The sequence below is a fragment of the Scyliorhinus torazame genome, chromosome 14, assembly GCF_047496885.1.
Source record: "Scyliorhinus torazame isolate Kashiwa2021f chromosome 14, sScyTor2.1, whole genome shotgun sequence".
Lineage (NCBI taxonomy): Eukaryota > Metazoa > Chordata > Chondrichthyes > Carcharhiniformes > Scyliorhinidae > Scyliorhinus > Scyliorhinus torazame.
Window position 1 is genome coordinate 82014807 of NC_092720.1, and position 22027 is coordinate 82036833.

Consider the following 22027-nt stretch of genomic DNA (forward strand, 5'->3'; position numbering starts at 1 on the left):
TGCTGGTGTCGGGATCAAAGTTTGCAGCCCGCACCGGCGGGAGCATGCAAATGACCCATGCAAATGGTTCCACCGGGTTGGATCCTCTGGGCCAGGAATCACATGGGCGAGAATTATCGCTGGTCCTGACAAGTGTGCATTTGATGCTGTGGACCTCGCGGTAGGCCAAGGGGGTAACTCTTTAAAGGAGTTGCCCCCCGAAGTCCATTGGAGTGCCACTCTGCCCTCCCCACGATGCAAGATCTGCCCACCCTACTCCCACCAGAAGCCCCACTGCCCCCTATAACATTTCCCCTCAAAGAACCCCCCCCCCCCACAGAGACCCCTAAATAAAGAGACCCTCCAGAAAAGCGATCAGGAGATGTCAATTAAAGCATGATGTTTATAAACATTCTCAGCTGACCAATTCAAAAGTTATTCAACCATGAAGGAAGATGAATGGAACAATGCTACAGCTGGGTGTGTGTGTGGAAGCTGTCAATCACAGCCTAGTAAAACCAATATCAAAGAGAAATGAATGAATGGCTTGCAGATCAAAGGTCTGAGGGGGTTTAAACCCAGCTGACTGGTTTTCTCTTTCCAGGAATTGACAGGTGCTGCTTCCTGTGTCTGAGCCAGCAGGTGAATTATTCAGGTGAGTGTTAAAGGAGCAATTTTTTTTATTGACTTTGTCTGGTATGCCTCTAGCTTCTGCGTGGCCTCCTGACAGGGATCTCTCTTCTGTGGATGTAGGGTACCCAGGAAATCGCTTGGGGTGGGTGTGGGGGGGGGGGGGGGTGGGGGGGGGCTGAATTGTGCTGCAAGGGAGGCAGCCCCGGGACATCACTATCCGCACCACCCGCTCAAAATGGCGGCCTGATAATGGGATTCCCTAGGGAATCCCACGGCATGCAAATATTTGCATGGCTGAGGATTGGAAATCGAGCGCAAATCAGGTGCAATTCAGTTCCGGTGGGAGCAGAGTCTCCCAAACAGAGAACTCCGCTTATTGGTAAAAGAAAAATTAACAAGTTCAAACCCCCCCCACTAAGGCAAATGCTCTCAATACAGGCAGATTAAGCACAACAAACTGACCAACTAAAATCCAAACCTCAAGTGTTGCAGACTGAACCCAGCCTGGCACACGGCAATATCATTGTTGGGAGATTTTCTAGTTTTACTGCTGGAGAGTATAAATTAGTTTTGCGGAATGGGGGAGGGTGAGAGAGCGAGTACAAATTCAGAAGGGAGAAAAGCAAATCTGGAGATAGCAGGGAGAAAATTAGTAAGCAAGAGCGGAAGTTAGAGGAAGCCAAGGCTAGAAAATAGAGAACAAATGAGTTTGTCAGTGTTTAATGATATATACGTCAACTCAATGGGTCTAATGAATAAAGCAGATGAGCAGGGACACAGACAGACAGTTGGAAATATATCAGTGGTATTACTGAAATGTGGTTTAAAGAAATGCAGAAGCTCAACATTCCCAGTCACAGGATTTTCAGATGAGACAGAGTAGGGAGAAAAAAGATGCACGGTCATAATATTGGTTAAAAATACAGTTACAGCTGAGAAAGGATGATTTGCAAGAAAAATTAAGAGAGACCATAAGGGAGGTGTTGGCATAGTAATAATATTTCCTGGCTAGTTTTCCAGAAGCCTTGGCTAATGTCCTGGGGACAGAGGTTCAAATTCCATCATTGCAGCTGATGGAATTTAAACTCAATTAATTAAGAAATTGAATTAATTAATAGAATTCTGAAATCGAGAGCTAGGCTCACTAGCTTTTCACTGTGACTGGCAGCAAATGCCATGGACTGTCGTAAAATCCCATCTCGCTCACTAGTGTGCACCTTAGGGAAGGAAATCTGCTGGCCTTAGCCGGTCTGGCCTACTTGATTCCAAACCCAAAGCAATGTGGTTAAATCTTAAAAGCCCTCTGAAATTGGCAAACCCACAGATTAGTCGAGCAATAGCGTGACACAGTCATACTCACAGAATCATACCTTGCAGACAATGTGTGATAAACACAACTGGCCACACACTACGTGTATTATGGTACGGCCACTGAGGCTCAACATCTAGTGCAATAAAGCCTCAATAGTTTCGCCATTTTCGTCTCGTGGTCATTGATGGTATATCAATTTATTGCACTAGAATTTTAGAGATGAACGTCTTAATTAAGCCTGATCGCCTGGAGTTGAACCCTCACGGAGCTGACGCCACATGCACCTTTGAGCACTGGCTAGCCTGCTTTGAAGGATACCTCGAGCATACACAGAAGCCCTCTCAGACCCGCAGAAGCTCCAGATCCTCTACTCACGGGTGAGCCCACAGGTTTTCCCCCTCATTCGGGACGCGACCACCTACAAAGAAGCGATGGCGCTACTAAAAAGGACAGTACATCAGGACTGTGAATCAAGTGTTCACCAGGCACCTCCTGGCCACGAGACAGCAACTCCCGGGGGAGTCTCAGGACGATTTCCTGCGTGCTCTGTGGATACTTGGTAGGAACTGTAATTGCCAGGCAGTGTCAGCAGTCCAACACACAGAACTGATCAGAGACGCCTATGTCACGGGCATTAAGTCTAATTACATTCGCCAGCAGTTACTGGAAGGGGGTACGCTCGACCTTACAGAGACTGTGCAGCTCGTTAACTCCCTAGAAGTGGCCTCCCGCAATCTGGAGTCCTACACCTCCGACCGCGAGGCAACCTCGTGGGCCCCACCATCTGCCGAATTGGGTACACCGCAAGCCTGCGCCGCGCGGCAGCCAGCCAATCCCGGAGGGCTCAAATGTTATTTTTGTGGCCAGAGCAAGCATCCCAGGCAGCGCTGCCCAGCGCGGAGCGCGGTCTGCAATGAGTGTGGCAAGAAGGGCCACTTCGCCTCCGTTTGCCAGGCCCGATCGGTCACTGCCATTTCCAGGCCCAGCATAGTTACACCCCCCCCACGTGCGATCCAGGGGTACCGCCATCTTCCCCGCCGCCAGCCACGTGCGGCCAGTGGGCGCCGCCATCTTGGATGTCGTCCCCCATGTTCGCCCCGTGGGAGCTGCCATCTTCGGCGCCATCTTGGACCACGCCTCCGGACTCCTGCTCGCCTGGCCGTTCGCGAGCCGCCGATACCTCAGCCACCGCCGACCAGCCCAACAACTCCCAACATCTTACGCAGCTCACCTCCATCACCCTCGATCAGTCTCGGCCCCGCAACCCAGCGACCGCTACGACGACTGTAAGGATCAATGGGCATGAGACGACCTCTTCGACTCCGGGAGCACAGAGAGTTTCACCCACCCTGCTACGGTAAGGCGCTGCTCCCTCCCGGTACTCCCAGTCAGCCAGAAAATCTCCCTGGCCTCCGGATCCCATTTCGTGCAATACGGGGGTACTGTGTCGCGACCCTCACCATTCAGGGCGTAGAGTACAGCAACTTCAGACTCTACGTCCTCCCCCATCTCTGCGCTGCCCTGTTACTAGGTCTCGATTTTCAGTGCCACCTCCAAAGCATTACTCTGAAATTCGGCAGACCCCTGCCCCCCCTCACCGTCTGCGGCCTCACAAACCTCAAGGTCGATCCACCCTCACTTTTCGCAAACCTCACCCCGGACTGTACGCCCGTCATCACTAGGAGCAGACGGTACAGTGCCCAGGACAGGACCTTCATCAGGTCGGACGTCCAACGGCTTCTGCGGGAGGGGGTCATTGAGTCCAGTAACAGCCCCTGGAGAGCTCAAGTGGTGGTAGTTAAGACTGGGGAGAAACACCGGATGGTCATTGACTACAGTCAGACCATCAACCGGTACATGCAGCTCGACGCATATCCCCTCCCACGCAGATCTGACATGGTCAATCAGATTGTGCAGTATCGAGTCTTCTCCACAGTTGACTTGAAGTCCGCCTACCCTCAGCTCCCCATCCGCCCGGAGGACCGCCAATACACTGCATTCGAAGCAGATGGCCGCCTCTACCACTTCCTTAGAGTTCCCTTCAGCGTCACCAATGGGGTCTCGGTCTTCCAGCGAGAGATGGACCGAATGGTTGACCGGTACGGCCTGCGGGCCACCTTCCCGTACCTAGATAATGTCACTATCTGCGGCCACGACCAGCAGGACCATGACGCGAACCTCCAGAATTCCACCAGACCGCCAAACTCCTGAACCTCACCTACAATAAGGAGAAATGCGTTTTCCGCACCACCCGCTTAGCCATTCTTGGCTACGTTGTGGAAAATGAAGTCCTAGGGCCCGACCCCAACCGCATGTGCCCCCTCCTGGAACTCCCCCTCCCCCACTGCCCAAGGCCCTGAAACGATGCCTGGGGTTCTTCTCCTACTACGCCCAGTGGGTCCCTAATTATGTGGACAAGGCCCGCCCACTCATCAAGTCCACAGTTTCTCCCCTGCCGGCTGAGGCCTGCTGGGCCTTCAACCACATCAAGGCAGACACCGCCAAGGCCACGATGCACGCGGTCGATGATACCCTCCCCTTTCAGGTGGAGAGCGATGCATCGGACGTGGCTCTGGCCGCCACCCTCAACCAGGCGGGCAGACCCGTGGCTTTCTTTTCCCGCACCCTTCATGCCTCCTAAATTCGGCACTCCTCTGTCGAAAAGGAGGCCCAATCCATTGTGGAAGCTGTGCGACACTGGAGGCATTACCTGCCCGGCAGGAGATTCACTCTCCTCACTGACCAACGGTCAGTTGCCTTCATGTTTAGCAATATACAGCGGGGCAAGATCAAGAATGACAAGATCTTGAGGTGGAGGATCGAGCTCTCCACCTATAACTACGAGATCTTGTATCGCCCGGGTAAGCTCAATGAGGCTCCAGATGCCCGATCCCGCGGTACATCTGCCAGCGCACAAGTGGACCGATTCCGGGCTCTCCACAATGACCTCTGCCACCCGGGGGTCACCCGGTTCTTCCATTTTATCAAGGCCCGCAACCTGCCCTACTCCAACGAGGAGGTCAGGACCGTGACCAGGGACTGCCAAGACTGCGCCAAGTGCAAGCCGCACTTCTACCGGCCAGACAGAGCGGATCTGGTGAAGGCCTCCCGCCCCTTGAGCGCCTCAGCATGGACTTCAAAGGACTCCTCCCCTCCACTGACAGCAATGTGTACTTTCTCAATATAATTGATGAGTACTCCCATTTCCCGTTCGCCATCCCATGCCCCGACATGACATCTGCTACGGTCATCAAGGCCTGCACAGCATCTTCACCTTGTTCGGTTTCCCCACCTACATCAATAGCAATCGGGGATCCTCCTTTATGAGTGATGAGCTGCGTCAGTTCCTGCTCAGCAAGGGCATTGCCTCGAGCAGGACGACCAACTACAACCCCTGGGGAAACGGGCAGGTGGAGAGGGAGAACGCGACAGTCTGGAAGGCCATCCAGCTGATCCTTTGGTCTAGGAATCTCCCGGTCTCCCGCTGGCAGGAGGTCCTCCCTGATGCGCTCCACTCCATCCGGTCGCTCCTGTGCACTGCTACTAATGAGATCCCTCACGAACGTGTGTTTGCCTTCCCTAGGAGGTCCACCACCGGGGTCTCGCTCCCAACCTGGCTGACAGTTCCTGAGCCCGTCCTCCTCCGGAAGCATGCGAGGAGCCATAAATCGGATCCCCTTGTTGAAAAAGTCTTCCTCCTCCATGCAAACCCACAATATGCCTACGTGGCACACCACGACGAGCGACAGGACACAGTCTCCCTCCGGGACCTGGCACCCGCTGGGTCCCCACCCACAATCACCACCACCCCCGACCTGGTACCGTCCGTTCCCCCTCCGGCTGCCTCCCCCACCCCTGCGCCGTTCACCCTCCCACCAGCGACCCTCACCGCAGCCCCCACCCCAGCAGCATCCGTTTCCTCACCAGATCCACTACTAGGTGAAGGAGAGGACAACACGCTCCCGGAGTCGCAGGTACCCACATCGGCGCCCACACCACAAGCAGGACTGAGGCGATCACGGCGGAGGGTCACAGCCCCCGACAGACTCAATCTGTAACATTGTTTTTCACCCCCGCCCGCTGGACTTTTTCTAAACAGTGGGTGAATGTGGTAAACACCACGGGTCACACACTACGTGTATTACGGTACTACCACTGTATTACAGTTAACAGTAAATCCCAACCTCCCAACAGGCGTTGTATAAAAGTGTATGCTCTCCTGCGCTGCTTCCATTCTGGTTCCAGGAGGCTCAACATCTAGTGCAATAATGCCCCAATAGTTCTGCCATTTTCGCCTCGTGGTCATTGACGGTACATCACAATGTCCCAGACACCACCAACACCATCCCTTATGGAGGGACAGGACATGCCCAGCAGAGGGGTGAGGGGATGAAAGCTGGCTTGAAGGAAGAGACAGTGAAGGATCATGGGGAGGTAGCAAGCTATGACTTGGCGATCACAGTATGCAGCTGCAAACTCACACACATTATTCTTTGTGAAAGGCTTCTGAGCCACACATTATTCTTTTGAAGTTATAACATATTCGTCACATGAACATATATATCCTGCTATAATAAAGGCAAATGTTAGCAATTACATTAATTCTAATTTGGATCCAATTCCATTTCATTATTGAGTTCTGCCAAGCTGAATTTAGTACTGTAGAAACATTATTTCTATTCCTCAAGGCCTGTGTTCACGCAGCCAGAGTGTGCGGAGATCTGGTTACCAACTCTTTAATGTCCTCATGACCAGAATGAAAATACAGAAAGACAAAAAAGTGAAATCAGGAAGTATACTAAGGGGATAACAGAAACTAATTGAAAGCTTTCTTATATTTCCCATGTTTAAATACACCTATTACTGCTAGGCAACAAGGGATTAGCATAATAACTTTGTTTTAGGGATAAACACTCAGATCAATTAACACTTGGGTTTTGGAAACTTCAAATAACAAGGTAGTGTAAAGGTTGGGAGATGCCAACAAACCATGAGAAACTCAAAAATGTTACTTTTCTTTAGCCCCGATGAATTAAGACATCCATTTCCCAACTGCAATGGGGGGGGGGGGTTTGCAAGAATAAGATGCATAATCTGCCAGAAAAAGGGCTTTATTTAAACCAAACCAAGAAGTAGTTCATATACAAAGACTCTGATTAGCCTGATTACAACAATGTAGAATTTTCTGGATTAAGCAGCATTGCTCCATGTTCCTCTCTGATCATATTTGCTAACATGCACATACAAAACACAATGAGAACAAAATCTCAACTTACATTTTTAATATTAAACAAAAAAAAGTGAACAATTTGTACCAATTGCATATTTGCCCTAAAGATGATAAGATGATGTCACTATGTTCGCTGACGTTTGATGTGACATTAATTACTCAAGTTATTTTTTGTTATAAATGTTTTTATTGATTTTCTTGTTTTATGGTACATGGTTATCATTGCCAAGTCAAAGTTGTATTTTTACAAATTTCCATCTGGAGGGGGTATGATACTCCCTGTACAGAGTGTGACACGGATATCCGACATCCTCTGGCCCTACTTTCGGGCCCCTCCTCCACTGCTCTGCCACCTCACCAGTTTCTGCCCCGCGCGCCCCCCCCCCCCCCCCCCGCCCCCGCTCTATTGGCTGCTGGCTAAGCACAGGTCCTGGAACAAGTTGGTGAATGGGTTCCACATATTGTGGACGCCTTCTTCCGACTCACGGATGGTGAATTTTATTTTCCCCAGTTGGAGGAATTCCGACAGCCGGTCTGCAGCTTTGGGTGGTGCTGACGATCGCCAGCCGACATTCTCCGGTGGGCGATTAGGAGGCAAAGGCTAGGGCGTTGGCCCTCCTCCCCATGAAGAGTTCTGGCTGGTCTGAGACCCCAAAGATGCCACTTTTGAGAATGGCTCCACCCTCCCCCCCACAATCTTGGACAAGAAGGTTGTCCAGAACCTGATAAGTCTTGGTCAGGCCCAAAACATGTGTGTATGGTTGGCCGGGCACCCCCGGTACCATTCACATTTGTCCTCCACCTCCGGGAAGAACCTGTTCATTAGGGTTCTGGTCAGGGGCTCTCTGTGCACCATCTTTAGTTGCATTAGGCTTAGTCTTGCGCAGGAGGAGGTGGAGTTTGTCTAGTTCAGCGCTTTGATCCAGAGTGCCCACCTTACTTCTATCCCTAGTTCTTCCTCCCATTTTTCCCTGGTCTCACCCAGCATGACTCCTCCAACAGTTGCCCATACAGTTCCCCGCAGTTCCCCCTCCCTAAGTCGCCCGTGTCCAACAGCTCCTCTACCAGTGAGTGCCACGGCATCCGTGGGTACGCCGTCGTTTCCCTACGGGGTAAGTTTTGTTCTGTATGCGTCGTAGCTAGTTTCCTTTGGGTAGTTGAAACCTTTGTCAGGTCTTCCAGTGTTGTTAGTCTATCGTCAGTGTAAAAGTCACTAATTGTCAACGTCCCCCTGTCCTTTTGAAGATGGCATCTATTGTGGCTGGCGTGAACCTGTGGTTGCTGCAGATGGAGGCCATGGCTGACATTTCGGTCAGGCCGAAGTGTTGCCTTAGTTGGTTCCATGTCCGGAGGCTAGCTACCATCACTGAGCTTTTCGTGTTTGGCTGGCAGGGGTGGGAATGCTGTCCTGACAAGGGCTCGGAGGGACGTCCTTATGCAGGAACTCGCCATCCTCACCCATTCTGCTTCTGGCTCCTTCACCCATCCCCTCACTCGTTCTGCTGTGATACCAGTGGTAGTATTGTGACCACAGATAGTGACCACAATTCGGTGTCTTTCACTATTGCAATGGAGAGGGATAGGGCCATACGGCAGGGCAAGGTTTATAATTGGGGGAGGGGTAATTATCATGCGATTAGGCAAGAATTAGGGAGCATAAGATGGGAACAGAAATTGTCAGGGAAAGGCACAAATGAAAAGTGGAGCTTGTTCAAGGAACAAATACTGCATGTCCTTGATAGGCATGTCCCTATCAGGCAGGGTGGAAATGGCTGTGTGAGGGAACCATGGTTCACAAAAGAGGTTGAATGTCTTGTCAAGAGGAAAAAGGAAGCGTATGTAAGGATGAGAAAAAAAGGTTCAGTTGGGTCGCTTGAGGGTTACAAGGCAGCAAGGAATTAATTAAAAAAAAGGACTTAGGAGAGCTAGGAGGGGGCATGAGAAGTCCTTGGCAGGTCGGGTCAAGGAATACCCCAAGGCTTTTTACTCTTATGTGAGAAATAAAAGAATGACCAGGGTGAGGTTAGGGCCAGTCAAGGACAGTAGTGGGAATTTGTGCATGGAGTCAGAAGAAATAGGAGAGGCGAGAGGCCATGTTTTTGAGGATGAGAGTGTGATACAGGCGGGTAGGCTGGAGGAGGTAGATGTTCTGAGGAAGGATGTATCAGCAATCTTGAAAAACCTTAGGGTCGACAAGACCACTGGGCCAGATGGGATATATCCAAGGATTCTTTGGGAGGCAAGGGATGAGATTGCAGAGCCTTTGGCTTTGATCTTTGGGTCTTCACTGTCCACGGGGATAGTGCCAGAGAGTGGCGAATGTTGTTCCTCTGTTCAAGAAAGGGAATAGGAATGACCCTGGTAATTAGAGGCCTGTTAGTCTTGCTTCAGTGGTCGGTAAGTTAATGGAAAAGGTCCTGAAGGATAGGATTTATGACCATTTGGAAAGATGCAGCTTAATCCGGGATAGTCAACGCGGATTCGTGAAGGGTAAGCCTTGCCTCACAAATTTGATTGAATTCTTTGAGGAGGTAACTAAGTGTGTAGATGAAGGTAGAGCAGTTGATGTCATATACATGGATTTTAGTAAGGCGTTTGATAAGGTTCCCCATGGTCGGCTTATGAAGAAAGTAAGGAGGTGTGTGATAGAGGGAAATTTGGCCAATTGGATAAGTAACTGGCTATCACATAGAAGACAATGGGTGGTGGTGGATGGAAAATTTTCAGACTGGAGACCAGTTACCAGCGGTGTACCACAGGGATCAGTGCTGGGTCCTCTGCTATTTGTGATTTTTATCAATGACTTGGAGGAGGGGGCTGAAGGGTGGGTCAGTAAATTTGCTGATGACACCAAGATTGGTGGAATAGTGGATGAGGTGGAGGGCTGTTGTAGGCTGCAAAGAGACATTGATAGGATGCAGAGCTGGGCTGAAAAATGGCAGATGGAGTTTAACCCTGATAAGTGTGAGGTGATTCATTTTAGTAGAAAAAATTTGAATGCGGATTACAGGGTCAACGGCAGGGTTCTGAGGAATGTGGAGGAACAGAGAGATCTTGGGGTTCATGTCCACGGATCCCTGAAGGTTGCCACTCAAGCGGATAGAGCCATGAAGAAGGCCTATAGTGTGTTAGCGTTTATTAACAGGGGGCTTGTGTTTAAGAGCAGTGGGGTTATGCTGCAACTGTACAGGACCCTGGTGAGACCACATTTGGAGTATTGTGTGCAGTTCTGGTCACCTCACTATAGAAAGGATATGGAAGCATTGGAAAGGGTACAAAGGAGATTTACCAGGATGCTGCCTGCTTTGCAGGATAGGTCTTATGAGGAAAGGTTGAGGGAGCTAGGGCTTTTCTCCTTGGAGCGGAGGAGGATGAGAGGCGACTTAATAGAGGTTTATAAGATGATGAGGGAATAGATGTGGACGTTCAGAGACTATTTCCTCGGGTGGATGTAGCTGTTACAAGGGGGCATAAGTATAAGATTCAGGGTGGGAGATATAGGAGGGATGTCCGAGGTAGGTTTTTTACTCCGAGAGTGGTTAGGGTGTGGAATGGACTGCCTGCTAAGATAATAGAGTCGGACACTTTAGGAACTTTCAAGCGGTTATTGGATAGGCATATGGAGCACACCAAAATGACAGGGTGAGGGAGTTGATCTTGGTTTTGGACAATGCTCGGCAGAACATCGAGGGCTGAAGGGCCTGTTCTGTGCTGTACTGTTCTATGTTCTATTGTAGCTTTGGGAGGCCAGGCCTCCCATGTTTCTTTTCCTTTTTTAGGAACTTTTTGGGGATCCTTGGATTCTTTTCCTCCCCCACACAAACACCATGATCAGTTTGTCCATTGTGTTGAAAAAGGCCTTGGGGATGCAGATCAGGAGGGATCTGAACAGGAAGAGGAACCTGTGCAGCACGTTCATCTTGATTGTCTGCACTCTCCCCGCCAGGGAGAGTGGGAGTGTGTCCCACCTGTGCAGGTTCTTTTTTATTTCCTCCGCCAGACTAGATCCATTTGTGGATCCGTGTCCAACTGTAGGCAATTTAGATCCCTGGGTAGTGGAATTTGTTTTGGGCTGGTTTGAACGGCAGTCCCTCCAGCTCTGCCCATCTCCCTTGTTGGTTTAGCCCGAGAAGGCTCCAAACACTTCAGGAGCTTCATGATCCTTCCATGTTGGCTTGGGGGGTTAAGACGTAGAGGAGCAGGTCATCCACATAGAGTGAGACATTGTGCTCTCCGTGCCCCCTCTGGATTCTTCCCCCTCCCCCCCTTGACTTTTCACCGACCCGAGGTGGATTGGCAGTGGCTCAATTGCCAGGCCGAACAGAAGCGGGGAGAGCAAGCATCCCTGCTTTGTACCTCTGTGCAGCTGGAAATATTTAGAGCTGGTGGTGTTGGTCCACACTCTCGCCATGGGAGCATTATATAAAAGTTTCAGCCATGCAGTGAACCCTGACCAAGCCCAACCCACTCCAGTACCTTGGGAGCGTTGTACAGGAATCTCACCCAGGCGGTGAACCTCGCTCCTAACCCAAACCGTTCCAGTACCTCTTCGACTCTGGTGAAGGCATTTTCTGCATCCAGGGAGATGATCACGCTGGTATTATCAGGTATTGCGGTACCCAAGAGGCTGATGACCATTGGTTAAACCTAGGAGTTTACCATTGGCTGTTGATACGTAGCTCCGCCCTGACAGGCGGAGTATAAGAACCAGTGCCGTCCCAGCAGCCTTCACTTTCTGTACCGAAGCTGCTGGGGAACAAGCTCCAGTCGATTAAAGCCTTCAGTTATGAAATCACTTTGTCTTGAGTGTAATTGATTGTGCATCAATCACTTCTGTTGTTCTCTTCCCGGATGAGGTCATTATCGTGTTCAGCAGCCGTCTGATATTCGCAGTTAGCTGGCTACTCTTGACAAAGCCACTCTGGTCCTCTGCGGCTCCAGCTGCCTCGCCAGGATTTTGGCCTGTCACACTGAACAACGGGATTGGTCTGTAGGACCGGTATTCAGTTGGGTCTTTGTCTTTCTTGGATATCAGCGAGATTGAGACTTATGCTATTGCTGGTGGCAGCGTACCCCTTGCTAGTGAGTTTGTGAACTTCTCCATAAATGCAGGGCCAGTGCTGCTGCAAATGTTTTGTAGGCGTCGGCCAGGAATCCATCTGGTCCCGGTCCCTTCGCTGGCTGCAAGGAGTTAATGCTCTCCATGACTTCCCCCAGTTCTAGCGGTGCTTCCAGCCTTTGTTTCCTATCCTCCCCCACGACTGGCATGCCCAGTCCATCAAGGAACTGTTTCATCCTCAAGTCCCCTTCAGGTGGCTTGGAGGTGTACAGCCCGGGCCCGGTAAAAGGCCTCAAATGCTTCACTGACCTTTTCCGGCTCAGTTACTAGTTTGCCAATTTTGTCCCCAATCTGTGCTATTTCCCTCGTGGCGGCCAGCTTTCTCCTCTGGTTGGCCAGCAGGCAGCTAGCCTTGTCTCGGTGATTACTGAAGGCCCCACACGTCTTGCGAGTTGGCACATTGCTTTCCCGGTGGAGAGCAAATCCAAGTCCATTTGTAGCTTTTTCGTCTCCGCCATGAGCTCTACAGTTGGGGCCATAGAGTATTGCCGGTTTACTTACAGTATGAAGTCAACCAATTATTGCCTAGCCACCTTCTCTTTCCTGTCTCTATTTGTCTTATAAGTGATTATCTCACCCCTGATCATGACCTTCAGTGCCTCCCAGAACATGGAGGGTGATACCCCCCTTTCCGGTTATTGGCAATGTACCAGTCTATTGCCCGTGATATTGTCTCGCAAAAGTCGTTATTGGTAGGAGGGCCATGTCCAACCTCATGGGGGACATTCGGCACACCCTGTCTCCAACCTGTCATGTGAGAGTACCTTCAAGAAATGGATGTTCAAGGAATGTACCTTTAAGAAATGGAGCTGATCATATTACTGAAGCGATGTCAGAGGATGGGGGGAGCTGAGCTCACTTCTGCTTTTTGAGTTTCAGTTTGAGAGAGTAGCTGGCAGTGTCTGTGTGTTTTGCTGTGAACTGCATAAAGAAACACAGAGCTGGTCTGTTGATTTCTTCAATCCAAAGACTATAAATATAATGAATGTAACCTAATGTGCTCCTATTTTTGAAGGTTTGAAGTCTTTTGGATTTTTAAAGAAACAGTTTGAAGGATTATTTAGTGTTGTAGTCTTTTGGGGTTATCTTTGAAGTAATGGGTGTTAAGATATTCAGTGTTTGTTTTTAAAAGGTTAACTTGAGTTCATAGAATAAACATTGTTTTGTTTTAAAAAACCCTTGTCCATTTCTGCTGTATCACACCTGGAGAGTACGCAGTGCGCTTCCCACACCACAATCTATTAAAAGTTGTGGGTCAGTTGAACTCCATGAAACGCTTTGGGATTCTGTAAACCCAGACCCATAACAAACCTCATATCCATGTAGTGTGGAGCGTGATCGGAGATTACGATCGCGGAGTATTCCGCTCTGACTACCCCTGGAAGCACTGTGCTCCCCACTACAAAGACGTTAATCCAGGTAAATACTATATGTACCTGGGAGAAGGAGAACTCCCTCTTATCTGGGTATGTGAACCTTCATGGGTTCACTACCCCCATCTCTTCCATGAACATGCCTAGTTCCTTTGCCATGTTTGATGTCAATAATAATCTTTATTAGTGTCACAAGTAGGCTTACATTAACACTGCAATGAAGTTACTGTGAAAATCCCCTAGTCGCCACACTCTGGCGCCTGTTTGGGTACACTGAGGGAGAATTCAGAATGTCCAAATCACCCAACAGCACGTCTTTTGGGACTTGTGGGAGGAAGCCGGAGCACCCGGAGACACGGGGAGAACATGCAGACTCTGCACAGACAGTGACCCGAGCCGGGAATTGAACTTGGGTCCCTGGCACTCTGAAGCAACAGTGCTAACAACTGTGCTACTGTTCCCTGATTATGGGTTTGATCTGTCTGTCTGGGGTCCTGTACACAGTTAAAGTGCCCCCCACCCCCATCCCACCCTCCTCCATACCTTGAGCACTGTGAGCAGTTTTGGTCTCCTTATATAAGGAAGGACATTCTTACCCCTGGAGTGCAACAAAAAAATCACTAGCCTGGTCATGGGATGGGGGGATTGTCTGAGGAGGAGAGATTGAATAGCCTAGGCCTATGTTGCGTGGGGTTAAGAAGAATGAGAGGTGACTTAATTGAAATATTCAAAATTCCTCAACTTGACAGGGTAGATGCGGAATCTGGAATTCTGGGGAATCCAGAACATGGAGACACCCTCTCAGCATAAGGGACGAGACATCTAGGGTTGAGATAAGGAAATCCTTCTCCACTCATATTGTTATGAATCTTTGCAATTCTTTACCCAGAGAGCAGTGGATCCTCAACCATTCAGCATATTCAACACAGAGGATGCTAGGTTTTTGGATACTAAGGGAATTAAGGGATATGGCGATAGTGCAAGAAGGTGGAGTTGAGGTAGAAGATTGACTATGATCCTTTTGAAAGGCAGGGCAGGCTCGAAGGGTCCTACTTCAGTTCCTGTTTATTAGGTGTTGTGCTCTTGTGGTAGGCTAGGAGAGTCTGTAATTTTCCTGTTCATTAACTTACCCAAATGCTTTAAGGCAGAAACAAATACATGAATAGACTGATAATGGGAAAGGAGGTATGGAGGATCTTCAATGGCAAAAGAGACTCTGATTCTCTTCCTCCCATTTTTGCTGGTCTGGCTTGTCCCCATTATTGTCAAATCCTAGTAGCCCCACTGTTCTGCAGAACCTCAATATAATGCTGAGTCCACGCTCCCTCCAACTCCCACACCCAGATTCCAGGTCCCAGAACTGGAGAAATAAGCTGGTTCTACCTCCTATGACATAATTTAAGTCAGAGGCATCTAACACTCATACAATTACCAGAAAAAAAATCTAACATTACTGTATTTACAACTTTAATCAAATACATGTACTTAAACATGTTGATGCCATTCGGAAATAATTCCACATTGTTGTAGGGTAAAGACAAAGTTTATAAAAAGGTAAATCAAATTTTATTTTTTAAAGCACCTGATTAAGTGCCGTTGCTCATAACTTACTTGAAAGATGCAACTCATTATATCAGAAACGATTTTAGCATGGGGAGTATCTTCATCTTTGCTGACTGGTTTCAGATTGTGCTCTAAGCACGATTCCCACAAGGTTACGAGAGCCTTTCCATGCTTCTCAATGGATTGTGTCTTCCGAATAGCAGTAGTGATTCGAGTAATGCAGATTTCCACCACTGCCTGATCATTGTCATTCGTCAGATAGCCCTAACAAAGCAGAGAAACAAAATTTCACTGCACCACTTACTCAAACTGCAGAAGTTTTAAAAAGGCTATTCTGGTCACAGACTAAACCATATTTCTTTCGTCATCTTATTGCAAATCCCCGAGAGTGGATTTAGGTGAAAGCAATGATTTCTGACAAATAATGTTATTGCGGCAGGTAGAACTGAGACTTACACTGAGTTTACAAGAAACCGTTTGGTCCACCCAGTCCATGGTAGTATTTATCTTCTGTGCGAACAATAATCCCAAGAGTTCTCAGTGTTCCCATATCCCTTTCTTTCACTCATCTATCTAAATGATTCTTAAGTGTCAACATGGTCTGTTTCAATCATTTCCGAGTAGATTATTGTTAAATGAATTAATGATTTACATTAAAATTGCTGAGAATTTACATGCACACACTGGTCCAAACACTCTCCCCACCAGTTTTCTGCAGATTAGGTTCTCATATTCTTGCAGTGATTAAATCATGGAGAGGAAAAGGTTTGGGTGTGGTATGGACAAGGAAATAAAGCTGGGCACCTGGCCACAGTGATGACCGAGGTCATGACATCCACCCTCCTTCAATCAGGACACCATTAAACACTAAGTAGCTAATGTTAATCAGCCATATAATCCATAAAATTATTTACCAGCATAGAAGCCTGGTATTAAAATGACAAGTATATATGTTTACATAAGGGAGACTGGGAATACTCAGAACATTTGTTTTTCTCAATCTCGACATACAAACATCGTACTACACATAAGTAACCGCGTGGGGGTAGATTTATGGATTAACACCTTTCTACACCTTATAGAAAACATACGATTTTAATTTTGATTGAGTTTTTTGCAAATCAGTGGTTAGAGTGGTTTCACAGGTCGGCGCACCATCGAGGGCCGAAGGGCCTGTACTGCGCTGTAATGTTCTAGTCTATGTTCTAGATCAGTTTTAATCCAATTGTGAAATTCTTACTCAATATTTCTCCATCAGATTTACGACCAATTCAGCCAATGCGCCGAGAGACTGCTTTTTGAATCTAAAGTGATCTCATATTTTGTAAGGAAAGCGAAGGGTGGTGGGCATTATTCCTGAAATCCCAGATAGGTGCTCACTATCTGCTTGGGTGAGGTCAACAGCGAAAGTGAGAGAATATTACCAGAAACCCATGCGGAATTACTGAAAGTGATTTATTTTGTTCAAAATAATACTTTAAAGGAAACTGAGAGATGAACTTTGGGTGGACGTTTACGGCTGTCATGTTGAGGGCGGGGGCCGTACAATGCGGTAAGCCATTCAGAGGTCCACTAACTTTGGCAAACCCATAAAATCCCACTGTTGTAAAATTTCAACCAACCAAAAGATCCTCACACCAAATGTGCAAATGTATTTTTCATTTAAAAAAATTAAAATGGTCAGCTAACGACATAGGTATACCAGACATTGCTGAATAGCTACCGATCTGTATCCAGTATTATCACACTAATTATACTCAATGCTATTAAAACAATGCCTACAATTGAAATATTTCAGCTTGCTGAAGTATCACTTTATAATCTATTGTAAACACCTGAACTATCAAACAGCCATATCAGTTACAATTGCTTTTAAATTTATCCAATGTAATCTGAATGCACCACTCAAAATGGTGTGCTGTTGCATTATTAGCTCATTGTTATAAATTAGATCAATATTAAAATAAAGAAAGGAGAGTTTTTAATATTGAATTTGTGGCACTGTTTACTGACACTTACTGGTGAGGAAGATATTTCTTTTATTCGCTCGAGAGCCTCTGATAGACAATCTTCAATTTCAGTATCCTCCAAGGAGAAGAGATCTCCTGCACGAGACAGATCCTTCTGCCCTAGCACCACAATAAAAAGTTGATGCATAATGGTCAATCCCAAGTCAGTGCGAAAGTTTACATTCACATGTATTTGATTGCCCAATTATGTCGACAGAATGGACACATTCTTCAAAGTTTAAGAATGTGGACCAAATGCCTGAACCAATTGATGTTCATGTCTGCAGAGGTGAGGTCACTCCACTGGCTCATATCTGAAAAAGAAAATGGATTACAGAATAAGATATCCATTTTACCCACAATGGCGTCATTAGTTTGAATGTAGTCTTTGAAAGTTACAGGGGATTAATTTCAGAGTCAGTTCATTGGTAATTTGGCTGATCATATTCTAAGACACTTTTTGAAGCATAGTTATTGCTGCAACATAACGAGATATGGTAGCCAAATGCCTACATTAAGCCCCACAGGCAGCAATGAGATAAATAACCAGATGATCTGCTTCAGAGATGCTGGGAGATAAATATTGGACAGGACAACGAGATAACTTTCCTGTTCTTGTTCAAATGGTGTCATGGCATCCTTTACATGCCTATGGAGGTAGGTAAATACACAGTAAACATCCATTTGAATGTTCAAATCCATGACAGAAGCATCTGGTGGATGAAAGATTGAACTTTGCTTTGATTTTCAATCAAATCAAATGCCATAGACGAGTTGCAAAGTTCACATGGGAGGGATTTCAGTTGAATGATTTAAGGATGAGACTTGATGAAGCAGCATCTGTGAAAGGTCAGGAAGGCTGGAATGTTACATTTTAGCGGGCCATATTTACGGCCTGAGTACCGACATACAAATCTTATACAGTTAGCACTGTAAACCTTTCACTCACTACTGAAAGAGCAAACAAGCTTTTTTTTTTTAACTATTTCAAATGCCAACCTAACCAAACAAACTCTGCAAGACAGTATCTCATATTTGATCCTGTATTTTTGCCAGTATCTGCTGTCTGAAGTGCCCAAACAGACTGGTTGCTTCTCAGAAGAAAACATTTCTGCTGAAACTTATAATAACCTTTTGAAAAACAAAGAACCACTGAATAACGTTAAAAGATAATTGCATGTGGCTATTGCTAATGAGGAAAAGAAACTAAAGATGCAAGTCGCAATTAGGTCTTGTAACAAAGGATGGACAAGAGCATCCCACTGCAAGCATGAGGTGCTCAAAGAGACAGGGTCTTGCTACTTACCCCACTTCGGGTGATGGCAATCACTTCACTGTATGTAGGATTGAACAAATGAGGAAGATGATCAAATATAATTCTAGTCGTTCGGTTTCTCATTTTTCTACTCCTGTGATAAATATTTCCGATATAATCATTGCTAATACACTTCACTGCTCCTCACAGGATCACTCTATCAAAAGTCATTAATATTGCTAAAGGTAACATTGAAGTCATTCTTCCTTGACCAAGGAAATGCTGTTGTTTTTATTATTAAGTAGGCAGCATTTTCTTGCCACAAATCCTAGTTCATTGCACATGCTGGAATTATTTCAAGTTATTTTTTAAGAAAGTTTACCTCATCTGATATGCCAACTTCCACAGAATAAAGAGCATGATCCTTGAATCGTAAAAGTTTATATTGTCGTATAAACTTCTGTTTTGTCCGAACTGCCTGCTTAAAGCAATGTCAGTAAGGGAGCACTTATGCTTGGCACATTATTAAACTGATGTTACTTAACAATAACGTGGAGTAAAAGCACTCTACATCACTACTTGAACCGATTGATTACAGGAAATGCATCCAGCTTACAAATCAATGTCGACCTAATATTGAGAAATATATCAGTGCCACATGGAATACCTATAGCTTTAAGGAAGCAAATTACAATTTGAGTAGTTGAGGTCAATCTCAACTAACCACCTCAACTAACCTCCTTTCAACTCAATAGCTTCCATGATGCACTTCACCTGCCACTAAATTTGACGTAAGTGCAATTGTTTAACCCCTGATGAGTTGGAACTAAATTGGAGAAAATACTGATTGCAAACACAAAGCAGTAATTTCAAAATCTGTCCAGCCATTATTCTATATGTATATTGCATCAAAAAAGCAGCCGATAACTTTCAGTTAAACTCAATTTTTTTTTTCACTGCATTACACTTTATAAAAGATTTGTAAAGCCTCAAATTACTTATATTGCACATTTATATTTCAAAGTGTTTCCAAACAGTGATGTTTCTTCTGTTTCTATGAAGAACAGTTCCAATCTGTTAAGGGAAAGAAGAAACGCAGATGCCATCTTATAAAGACCTCACCGCCTTTCATCACATCTGATGGAAACTCAAACTGTTTCATTTACCAGTCAGCTTTGCTGGAGTCCATTATGGGAATTCTACTGCAAAGCCAAAGCCACTGGATTCCCAGGCCCATTACAATGGACCTGACACTATAGTTACTATTCATTCCACCAGGCATTAAACTGACAAACTCAGCGGGTAGGCATCAGGGAGCTGCCGCTATTCTCATCACGCAACAGTTTTACTGATACCGTACTATTCGCCAGTGAGCTTGACCTTCATAATCATTAACTAGATTTAACAGAGTTCGAACAAAAAAGCTAGTGTAGTTATATTACTATTGCAGCCAAATAACAGAAGATCACCTAACAATGAAAGTAAGGAATGTTTACAACTCAGTGAAAGTAGTCAGATTCACACCAAATGTCATATTACAAATCGATACACAGCAGTAAATTATAAGTTGTTTTGTTTTCCTGCTGAATGAAGTGAAGTAGCAACGCCTTGATGAAAAATAAATCAAAAACTTTTCACGGAGACAAATAGAGAAGACCTTATCTTTTTGACGCAAAGGCTTTAACACATGTGCTGCTGCCACGATGCAAAATGTTGTATGTTTGGTAAAATGATGAAAGGTTTTAAAAAGGAGAAGGTATTTGGCTCAGAGTTTTCCACAAACACAGCTCTCTCTTAAATTTGCGTGGGAGACACCATCAGACAAGATATTTTACCTGCTTACAAACTTTTGAGATTTATGAACAATCGTTTTTTTTAATCTAAGTTAATAAACAAAGGATGTTGAAGCAAATCATGATTATAAAAATGATGAATGCCTTGGTAGGTCCGACAATTTTAGCTGGTTAAATGGCAGCTTCACTCATTTGCAAACCAGGAAGGCCCTAGGGATAAAATTCATCTGCAGCAGTAGCGCAAAATGGGCAAAAGTACATCAGCAGCCTCTTTTACACATTGCTGAATATCCTTTTCCATTGATTTTAAGTCAGGAATATACAAACTTGTGCCCACAATCTCTATTTTTGGCGAAATAGGTTTTCTCCCAATGGAGACAGCGCACACTCTATAACAGCAAACCAAACTTCTACCCATGTGAGTTTCTCAGCAAATTCTTTTGCAGTCTCAAGCATGGTGCATGCCGGACATTTGTCTCGTCAGAACAAAAATGGACGCAGCCAATTAAAAACGCAACACTTTTGCTGTCTGCCCCTTCTGATGTGAAAACTAGTTTTAAATGTGGGCGTCTTTTTATCCCTTCAGAACGATTAATATTTTTAAACAACTTATTGTCGCTGGTTTGGTGTATTTAACAACAAAACAGAATTTATGTACTGCATAGTGGAAACATTTATACGTGGGTGCACTGGCTTTTAAAAGGAATGAAATGGCATAGTTATGCAACACATTGGGCTTAATTTGTTTAAAGCTAAAAACAAATTAAACCAGACAACATCCTAGTGAATCTATGTTGTCCTAATAGATAGAGCCCCAGATTTCTCACCATATTACAATTGTGGTCTTACTGAGATGGGTTTTTTTTTTTAAAGATTCACCATTTCATCTCAATTTTTATCCATCTTTTTGTAAAACCATGAGCTTTCTTTATGACTTCATCAGTTTAAGGTGTGATCTTTGTTGTTTTATGAATTTGAATGCCCAGGTCCCTCTGCCCTTCTACATGACCCAGGTTTTCTCTATTGGCCCACCAGCACTGTAGTTCTCATCAAACACTACGGGGATGATTTCCAGTCCGCATTCACAGTCAGAGAGAATAGTGACGCGGGCAGAAAATACGACAAGAGTCCGCTCACGGGATTTTCGCCGGCGAGATTGTGTTTCTCGATTTTCCCCACGCAGGCACAGGGAGAAAGTGCAGACTCTGCACAGACAGTGACCCAAGTTGGGAATTGAACCTGGGTTCCTGGCGCTATGAAGCAGCTTGTGAGGGGGTCCTATCATGTACTTGGGAGGGAGTGCGTGGAGAGAAGAGGAGGCTGAGAGCCATTCAATTTCTGTGCTGATCGGGTCGGGGCGCCCTTTAAAGATGGTGCCCCGATCTCTGTGGAGCCGGCCTTGCTGGCTCTATCAGGACCTGCCCCACCAGAGTGATGGTGAAAACCCCGCCCACTCATTCTTTTTCCCCCATCAGAGAGGCTTAAGATCTGGAGTGAAAACTGGTCTGTGCAACTGGGGAGCTACATGTCGGTTTTCAGTCAGAGCCTGACTCTTTGACAAAATATGGTAAGATTCCACCCTACATTTTCGACATTTTCCTTTAAAATTCCCTCCTTCCTTTGACGATATTGGTGGTCATGCCTCACTCTCTGGAATTCCCTCCATAAAACCTCTCTGCTTCTCCATCTTAAAGACCCTACTTAAAAATTATTTTTTTGACCGAGTCTTTGATCACCCCTTCTAATATCTCTTTGGTTCAG

General features: G+C 46.2%; 1 protein-coding gene across 7 annotated transcripts in view; it reads right to left on the reverse strand.

The window, feature by feature from the left end:
• veph1 (ventricular zone expressed PH domain-containing 1) overlaps positions 1 to 22027 on the reverse strand; it is a 403802-nt gene that overhangs the window by 364874 nt on the left and 16901 nt on the right. For 5 of the 7 annotated variants that reach the window (XM_072474420.1, XM_072474419.1, XM_072474422.1 and 2 more), the window contains exons 2-3: positions 17229 to 17532; positions 15258 to 15473 (exon numbers count right to left, since the gene is read on the reverse strand). The exons of 1 other annotated variant lie outside the window; for it this stretch is intronic. In XM_072474420.1, coding sequence (XP_072330521.1) covers positions 15258 to 15473; positions 17229 to 17366 — 354 coding nt within the window. In that variant the 5' untranslated portion in view covers positions 17367 to 17532. Of the gene's footprint in view, positions 1 to 15257; positions 15474 to 17228; positions 17533 to 18855; positions 19159 to 22027 lie in introns of those variants that run through there. One more of the 7 variants, XM_072474421.1, reaches the window with a different exon arrangement.